Source organism: Magnolia sinica, chromosome 11 (genome assembly GCF_029962835.1).
Source record: "Magnolia sinica isolate HGM2019 chromosome 11, MsV1, whole genome shotgun sequence".
Lineage (NCBI taxonomy): Eukaryota > Viridiplantae > Streptophyta > Magnoliopsida > Magnoliales > Magnoliaceae > Magnolia > Magnolia sinica.
In genome coordinates, this window is record NC_080583.1 from 10703342 (window position 1) to 10712317 (window position 8976).

At 48.1% G+C, this 8976-nt stretch overlaps 1 protein-coding gene across 1 annotated transcript; it reads left to right on the forward strand.

The window, feature by feature from the left end:
* The first annotated feature begins 2074 nt into the window (after positions 1–2074).
* On the forward strand, positions 2075–8641 carry LOC131218793 (LRR receptor-like serine/threonine-protein kinase HSL2). The gene is made up of 2 exons (XM_058213596.1): positions 2075–4737; positions 7955–8641. Exons 1-2 carry the CDS (start codon positions 2139–2141, stop codon positions 8293–8295), a joined length of 2940 nt encoding a protein of 979 aa, XP_058069579.1. The 5' UTR covers positions 2075–2138; the 3' UTR covers positions 8296–8641.
* The last annotated feature ends 335 nt before the right edge of the window (positions 8642–8976 follow it).

An 8976-nucleotide genomic window follows, 5' to 3' on the forward strand; every position in this document is an offset into this window, starting at 1 on the left:
TTTCTCTTCAAACGGGCTTGTCCAAAACGGACAGGCTGGGTGGGCCCTTTAGACGGGCAGTCCAGCAACATGTGGGTCTGGCCTACTGGACGGACGACATGTATGGAATACATGCATCACAGTGCGGTCCACGGATGGAGATCAAGCTGATATTTGCATTCTCCCTTTGTCCATGGCCGGCCCGAAAACGGGCAGCAAGGTGGACCCAAATTTGGACAGCGGGTTGGCCCGCTTAAATGGACGGCATGGATCATCATACAATATCAATGGTGGGCCATCAAACCAAGTAAAAAGAAAGGGGGAGAGAGAGAGAGAGAGAGAGAGAGAGAGAGAGAGAGTCGAGTGGTGAAGGGAGCTCCGCCACTATAAGCTCCCTTTACAAGATACAATGCATACATCAATTGGGTCCCACCGAATGTGGGCCCTCAAATTATTAAATCCATGGTAGAAATCTTAGATCGCCCACCGTTGGTCTTCTTCTTTAGCTCCTTAGCCTACGCTTTCTCTTTGATGGTGGATGATGAAGTTTGGATGGTTGGATGGTGAGATTGGGTAGTAGGAAGATGGGTCCTCTCTTGACTTCTTTTCTCTCCATAGGATTTTTCTCTCATGGTAGCTTGGGGAAATTGTAGAGAGAATGAGAGAGGAGAGGGTGTTGTAAGAGGCATGAGATGAGAGGACTGAGTGTGTGTAAGGAAGGAATGGGTGGTGTAAGGAAGAGTTAACTTTGGGGATGGTTTGTGTAAGAGAGGGATGAGTGTGATAGGTGGAGTGATGGGTTGTACTTGACTTGTGATTGATTGATTAATGTGATAAATTGGGTAGAGATTCTCTCGGGATTCGCAACGCGTGACGTTTTCTTCTAGATGAACACGGGCCCATAACTCTTGATCTGAGTATCGCATTGGTGCGCAAGATACGGCGTTGGAACCGCGGCGACGGCGTGGTCGATGGGGTACAAGTCTTGGGTCGACCCTACTTAGATCTGTAAGATGCGACTTATGGTCACGCGCAAATGCCGATTAAGGGCCCGTTTGGCCTGGTGGATTGAAAGGGATTGAATGGTATCAGGGTGGATGGCATGGATTTCTAGGTAATGATGGTGTTGTCAGTGGATTGTCTTGAGATGCATGGGATTGCTATATCTATTCTGTTTGGCACACCCGGCCAATCCCGGGATTAAACCTTCCCATCCTTTCCAATCCTTCAAACCAAACACAGCTCAGGCAAATTTGAATGGATTAAGGTGGATTGGATGGGATTTAAAGGTAATGATGGGGTTGTCAGTGGATTGTCTTAAGACCCATGGGATTGGGATTAGATCACGAACTCTGTTTGGCACGCCGGCCAATCCCAGGATTTAACTTCCAATCCGTTCCAATACCATCCAATCCCTTGCAATCCGACCGGCCAAACAGGCTCTAAAGATCACGGGTTGCTGGAAATCGACAAGGAAGATTACAGAAGTCTAAGGAATTGTACAATCTAGGATACGGGCTTTACATGATCCACCTAAGATTTGGACGTGCTTCATTTATCGAGTTCATGCCCTAAAATAAGCTTTGAAAATGTTTGGACGATGTGGATTTTAAAATGAGCTTTGGAAATGGTTGGACAATGTGGATTTAAGACACATACAACACTCTCAACCCCCACAATCAGTGGTCCCACCCACCTGGTGGATCAAGGGTCTTCCCTAATCCGTTCTTGCTCCGTTAATAGCTAATCAGATGGCTACCCAACCCCAAGTCACTTGATTCACGTGATATGGACACTCCGTGTAGTGGCCCATCAAAAGTAACTGCATAGAACGTCCATGCAGCTGCATGGATGATCATTCCTTTAACCCCCAGCAACTCTGCTCAACTGCCACACTGGCCATCCATTTGCCACTTTTAACTTTAACCGTCAAGAGAGAAGGCCCACCAAATGTACAGTCCCAACACGATTCACGTTGCCACGTGTAAACTGCACAAAGAGTATGAACGCTTATCCATGCATACTCAACGGACAGAAAACCACTTCGAAAAAACCAACATATAATCCAACACAGCCCCCCACGACTTGATTCACCCTCCACTCTCCACTCTCTCCTTTCAAACAATACAAATCCCGCCACCGGAAATCTCGCCGGAAAAATGACATACCTCTTCTTCCTCCTCTTCTTCCTCCTCCTTCTCCACGTCCTCCCCGCCACTCCTTTGAATGAAGACGCCGGAATCTTACTCAAAGCCAAAACAGCCCACCTCTCCGATCCCTACAACCAGCTCAGTGACTGGGCCTCACCGCCCAACAACGTCACCACCACCGTCGATCCATGCAGCTGGACCGGCATTGCCTGCGACCCTCTGACACACGCCGTGACGTCCATCGACCTCACCGGATTCAATCTCTCCGGAACCTTCCCTGCCGGATTCTGCCAGATCAGCACCCTCCAGAACCTTTCCCTCGCGTACAACTACATCAGCGGCACGATCGCCTCCCAGTCCATCTCCTCCTGCTCTCATCTCTACTCTATCAATCTCTCCACCAACATGTTTGTGGGGCCCATCCCGGACTTCGTGCCCCCCTTCGCCAACCTGCGCACGTTAGACCTCTCCGTGAACAACTTCTCAGGAGATATCCCGCCCAGCCTCGGCCTATTCCCCAAGCTCCAGATCCTCAGCCTGCAGGGAAATTTCCTTAACGGCACCATTCCGTCATTTCTAACGGACCTAACGGAGCTGGTGGAATTCCTTCTGGGCTACAATACTTTCAAGGAAGGACCCCTGCCGTCCAATATCGGTAAGTTGACCAAGCTCGAGAATCTCTGGATGCCGTACGCCAACCTCGTCGGAGAGATCCCGCCGTCGATCGGGAATCTCACCGCGCTGAAGAACCTTGACATTTCCCATAATCGCCTCTCCGGAGGAATCCCGTTGAGCATAGGAGGATTGAGGAGCGTCGAGAAGATCCAGCTGTACGCGAATCAGCTCTCTGGTGAATTGCCGGAGAGTCTTGGGAATCTGACTAATCTCCGCGAGTTTGATGCGTCGGAGAACGGTCTGACCGGTAAATTGCCGGAGAAGCTCGCCGGGTTGCATCTGGTCTTTCTTGGCCTCAATGATAACATGCTTTCCGGCGAGATTCCGGGAATTATAGCCTCGAACCCGAACCTGTCCGTGCTGAAGCTCTTCAACAACAGCTTTTCCGGCAGAATTCCGTCGGATCTCGGCCGGAATTCGGAGCTTGTGTCGGTGGATTTATCCAGTAACGGATTCGAGGGCGATTTCCCTCCTTCCCTCTGCGATCGGAAGAAGCTCGAAGAGCTCGTGGCTTTCAATAACCGATTCTCTGGCGGATTGCCAGAAACTTTCGGTGACTGCGGCAGGCTAACGTACGTAAGGATTTCCAACTCCGGGCTCGCTGGAGAAGTGTCGGGTGGGTTCTGGGGCCTTCCCAGGCTTTACACCCTCGAACTCAGCGGCAACAGATTCTCCGGAGAGATATCTTCGACCATCGCTGGCGCTCGGAATCTGACGCGATTCATAATTTCTGGCAATAATTTCACTGGCAAATTCCCCAGGGAGATCTGCGAATTGTCCGAGCTCACACTCATCGACGCCCACAATAACCGATTCTCTGGCGAGCTCCCGGCGTGCATTACTCAGATCAAGAACCTGGAGAAACTCGATCTCCAAGAAAACGAATTTTCAGGCGAGATTCCGGTCAATGTCAGCTCGTGGAGGCAACTGACGGAACTGAATCTGTCGGAAAATGACTTATCCGGCGGAATTCCCGCTCAGCTGGGAGAGCTCCCGGTGATGACGTACCTGGACCTGTCCGGAAACTCACTCTCCGGGGAGATCCCGCGGGATCTGACGAACCTGAAGCTGAACAGCTTCAACCTCTCCGCCAACAACCTCGTCGGAAGAATCCCCGCCGCCTTCGACACCCGCTTCTTCCTCCCGAGCCTGACCGGAAACCCCCACCTCTGCAGCGAAACCCTAAAAGAGCTCCCACCCTGCCCTAAACCCGCCAAGGCCTTTACCAAGACGGCCAAAACCACCTGGTTTCTCTCAGCGGTTTTGCTGTCGCTCGCCTTCGCTCTGCTAGTAGCGGTTTTCCTGTTCTACAGGCGGATTTCCAAAATAGCCCGCAGGAACCGGAAACTGCCCTGGAAGCTGACATCATTCCAGCGGCTGGGATTCAAGGAGGAAGAAATCTTCGATTTCCTGAAGGAGGAGAACAAGGTCGGGACCGGCGCTTCCGGTCAGGTGTACCGGGCGAGGCTGAAGAGCGGCCAGACCGTGGCGGTCAAGAAGCTGTACGGCGGACCGGGTAAACCTGAAGCGGAGATCGGGTTCCGGTCGGAAGTAGAGACGCTGGGGTGCGTGCGGCATGGCAATATCGTAAAATTGCTGTTTTGCTGTGCGGGCGAGGAATTCAGGGTTTTGGTGTACGAGTTTATGGAGAACGGGAGTTTGGGGGATGTGCTGCATGGAGAGAAGGGAGGGGTAGTGTTGGGTTGGGAGAGGAGGCGCAGGATAGCGATGGGGGCTGCGCAAGGGCTGGCGTATCTGCACCACGACTGCGTGCCGGCTATCGTGCACCGGGATGTGAAGTCGAACAACATCTTGCTGGACGAGGAGTTCTGCGCCAAGGTGGCTGATTTTGGGCTGGCGAGGATGATGCAGCAGGAGGATGGTGATTGGGGCATGTCCCACGTGGCAGGGTCCTACGGCTACATTGCGCCGGGTGAGTTGGTTTTTGCTCCGTTCGGTTATTTTCGGTGTTTGTTTCCCGCCGGACCACCGAGTTTGGTGGTCCTTTTGGGAAGGATGGAGGAGCCATATCTATATTGGACACGTGGCCGGCTGAGTTGCTAGTCGGTGCGGTCCCTTCAGGTTGACTACGCTCCTGGACGGCAAATGATTTGGTTGATCCAAGCCGTACAGCGTGTGGGCTCAAACCCAACTGGACCGAGCTCCATCGGTCTGCTGATAATACGACATCCCTCTCCTTTTGCCACGTGCGGAGTTGAGGCTGGGAGCGGATTAGGTGTTACCGGGCTAACACCTTATTGGATGTTACCCTTACCGTGGGCCCACCTTAATGATATGTTTTATATCCACGCCGTCCATCTGTTTTTCCAGCTCAGCTTAGTACGTCTTCCAAAAAATTAAGTATATCAAATTCTCAGGTGGACCACACAGAAGGAAACAGTGGTGACTGAACGCCCAAACTTCCCACTCTAATGTTTCTTTTCCATCCAACCCCTTGATAAGGTCCACCGGACCTGGATAAAGGGGAAAGATAAAGATTATCTTAATCCAAAACTTTTGTAGCTCATAAAAAGCTTTTAATGATCATTCACTACTGTTTCCAGTGGTGTGATCCACCTGAGATTTTGATCTGCTTAATTTTTGAGATCACTACCTAAAATGATATGTAAAAACGGATGGACGGTGGAGATATACAATGTATTAAAAAAGGTGGGCCTACACTGTCAGCCTAAAACCTAATCCCTCTATTACGTAACCTAGATCCTCACGTTGATCGAGTGTGTCGCGTGGACGCGTGCCAGGTGATGCAGTGATGTGTTGGGCGTTGAGGGGGCCACGTTCATCCATTTCGCCAGCTCATTTTACGCCAAGAATCCAAAAATGAAATGGATCCAAAGCTCAAGTGGACCACACCAAAGGAAACATGAGTAATTGAATGCCCACCGTAAAAAACTTATCAGGGCCCACAAAGGTTACGTATCAAGCTGATATTTGGTAAGGTCTGTGTGACCTTACGAACATGTTGGATGGAAAATAAATTTTACCGAAGGTTTCAACGGTGGATGTCGATATCCCCACCATTTCCTATGGTGTGGTCCACATGAGCTTCGGATCCGTTTCATTTCTGTGTTAACACATTAAAATGAGCTGGAAAAACAGATGGACGGTGCAGATGTAAAATATATGCATTACGGTGGCACCACAGTACCCAACATATCACCACACACTTCATTTGGCGTCTGAATTGCGTGGGTCTAGCTAAGCCTTTAGGTGGGCCGCGCTGCTTCACGGCGACGGTACAGTTTAGTAGTCTCGTATTTCGAACACCACCGAGCTAGCTGGTGTCAAAGCTCTGTGGGACATCATGATATATATGTTTTATATAAGCCATCCTTTCATTTTAACAGCTCGTTTTAGGGCATGAACTAAAAGTTGAGCAGATCCAAATCTCAGGTGGACAAACAGGAAACAGTGAGGATTCAGCGATTACTGTTAAAATATTTCTGAGGGCAGTTTTGAATCTAACTTTATATTTGTGATTTCACTTCATCTGTGTCCGTGTGACCTACACATATCACAGTGGTCCCTAAGAACCTTTTAATGGTGGACCTTCAATCCCCCACTGTTTTCATGTGGTGTGGTCCACATGAGATTTGGATCTGCCTCATTTTTGGGACGGTGTGGACATAACACATACATCATGGTTGTCCCAAAAAGCTTTGACACCACTAGGTGGACGGTGCCGGGGTCACTAGCCAAACCTCAAAACCACGCCACCTTCTGGATTCACGGCCCCAGGCGACTAACTGCATGGGCCAAAAAGTGGCAACTCATCCACCATATGATTCATACATGCACGCTGATAACACCAATCTAGACCGTCCAAGTTGCAGCCCCGTTGTGGCTGGACCCCACTCCTCGGAAGATCCTGGTGAGCGGTAAATTGACGTTTTTGAAAATAAAACGGCGGGCCGTCTAAATTCAACAAGTCAAAGCAAGCATTACCACCAAGGACAGGCGTGCATGGAGAAAGTGGACAATTGGCCAACTCTGTCTTTTCTACTAAACACGGTGGCCCACCGGTTAAGTGGACCGTCCTGACTCTTTGTCCCTGGCACCCTGTCCGACGGCCTGGATATTATAGCACCATGTTTTGACTGCCACATTAGGCTGGGAAAGCTCCACCCAAGTTAAGTCTGCGTTTGGATGCACTATTGAATTGAATTATGATATGTTCGTATTTTACCTGGGATTCGTCCTCTCTGGTCAGGATGGTCACTATGAGTCAGTATTGAAAATACCTGACTTTGACGAGTCACTCCCAAATCCACCAAGTCCTAACGAGTTTCAATGACATAGCCCATGGTTTGAAAATTCAAAACCTCAACCCAACGTCCACCAACTATTGTGTATTTCAACAAAATTTATGAGTTTTTATTTTTGGGCTAAAATGTTTTTTTTTTTTCTTTATTCCCATATTTAATAGAATGTGAGAAGAAAAATTATTTATATATCTTTATTCAATATAAATTCTTGTTAAGTATGTTTAACTATGCCTAAACCCATATGCGCATGTTGACCCGAACACTCTACCCAGCTCAGCTCAACATTTGATGATTATAAACTTAAAATTTTTAAGATGGGAGTAGTTATTTAACATGGCTAAGATAGGCCATATAAAATACAGATTCTTTCAGCCAATCAGTGGCTAGTTAGTTGAAGTTAATCTTTCCAGTAGTAGATTAGGTGCATGATCTGTGTTGAATTGACCACTGGTCGAGTTGACTCGATGATATTTTCCATAGTAGACCAAGTGCATGATTTGTGTTGAGTTAACTAGTGGCTGAGTTGACTTGATGAGTCATCCCAAGTTGGTATCAAGTCAAACAGATGAGCAAGTTTCCGAGCGACTCAGCTTAAAATCTCGCTGAGTGAAGTTGACTCAGCCGAGTTTTGAGTCAACCAGTGAGTTTTTGAATCATGCTCAGGACCGAACGAACCAATCGGTTGAGTGGCCAATATCACTTCAATACACTTGCATTCATAATTTCATATGGAGGAATCAAGCTCTAAAATGCAATTAGATTACTTTTGAAGTCCCTGGCATTTCCTCTCTACTTAACTGAATTTTCACAATGCAATTCACTTGAGCATCCCTTACTAACATATACACTGTGTTGGGCATGTAGAATATGCGTATACACTGAAGGTAAACGAGAAGAGTGATGTATACAGCTTTGGCGTCGTATTGCTCGAGCTAGTGACCGGCAAAAGACCCATTGATCCGTCCTTTGGAGAGTGCAAAGATATAGTGAGGTGGGTAAATGACGTGATAGCTGTTCAAGAACAAGGAGCTGAAGAAGCTGATTTCAGGCAACTGTTAGATCCAAGGCTCGCCCCGTCTTCTTACAGCTACGAAGAAGTCTTGAGTTTTTTGAATGTGGCGCTGCTCTGCACTGCTGCATTCCCCATGAACCGGCCCTCTATGCGCAAGGTCGTTGAATTGCTGCAGGACTGCCGAGGCAGATGATAGCAACAATGGATTGGAATTGGGCTGAGTTAGCAGAAGATAAATGGATGCAGGCAAGAATGGAGTGAGGGGGAGAGATGGATGCATGAAACGTTTCGTTGTGTAAATTAGGGCCTGTTTGGATGCACATTCGATTGTCGTCCACTGCAAGAGGGTACTACAATGGTGGGTTTATGAAAAACCAATGGGGTTGGTTTTTTGGGTGGGAGTCAAACAGGCTGCAAAACCCTTTTTTCAATCCGCAACGAGGATTGTCTTCTCTAAACCCTGGTTTTGATGGTGCGTCCAAACGGGCCACTTAACAATTTCAGGGTAAACAGGGTTTTTTTTTTTTTTTTGAAAGTATGGTTTTGGGCTCTGTTTGCTTCAAAAGCAAGGAAACGGATTGGCTACTACCCCTGCCACCAGCCAATGGCTGGTGGTCAGTGCTCTGTGGGCCCACCATGATGCATGTGTTTCATCATGCCGTCTATCTATTTTTAATATCATTTTAGAGTATGAGACCAAAAATGAGTTATATCCCAATCTCAAGTGGACTACATTACAGGAAAGTGTTGAATGAACGTGGACCATTAAAAACTTTTTGAGGCCATAAAAGTTTTGGATCAAACTGATCTTTGTTTTTTCCCTTCATCTAGGTCTGTATGACCTAATCGGCAGATTGGATGTCAAATAAATAGG

What these genes read in the sequence shown, in the direction of transcription:
- LOC131218793 (XM_058213596.1), top strand. Translation starts at nt 2,139, where the DNA reads ATGACATACCTCTTCTTCCTCCTCTTCTTCCTCCTCCTTCTCCACGTC. An exon ending in CTACGGCTACATTGCGCCGG is followed by an intron (nt 4,738 to 7,954) that starts GTGAGTTGGTTT and finishes TTGGGCATGTAG; the next exon opens with AATATGCGTATACACTGAAG.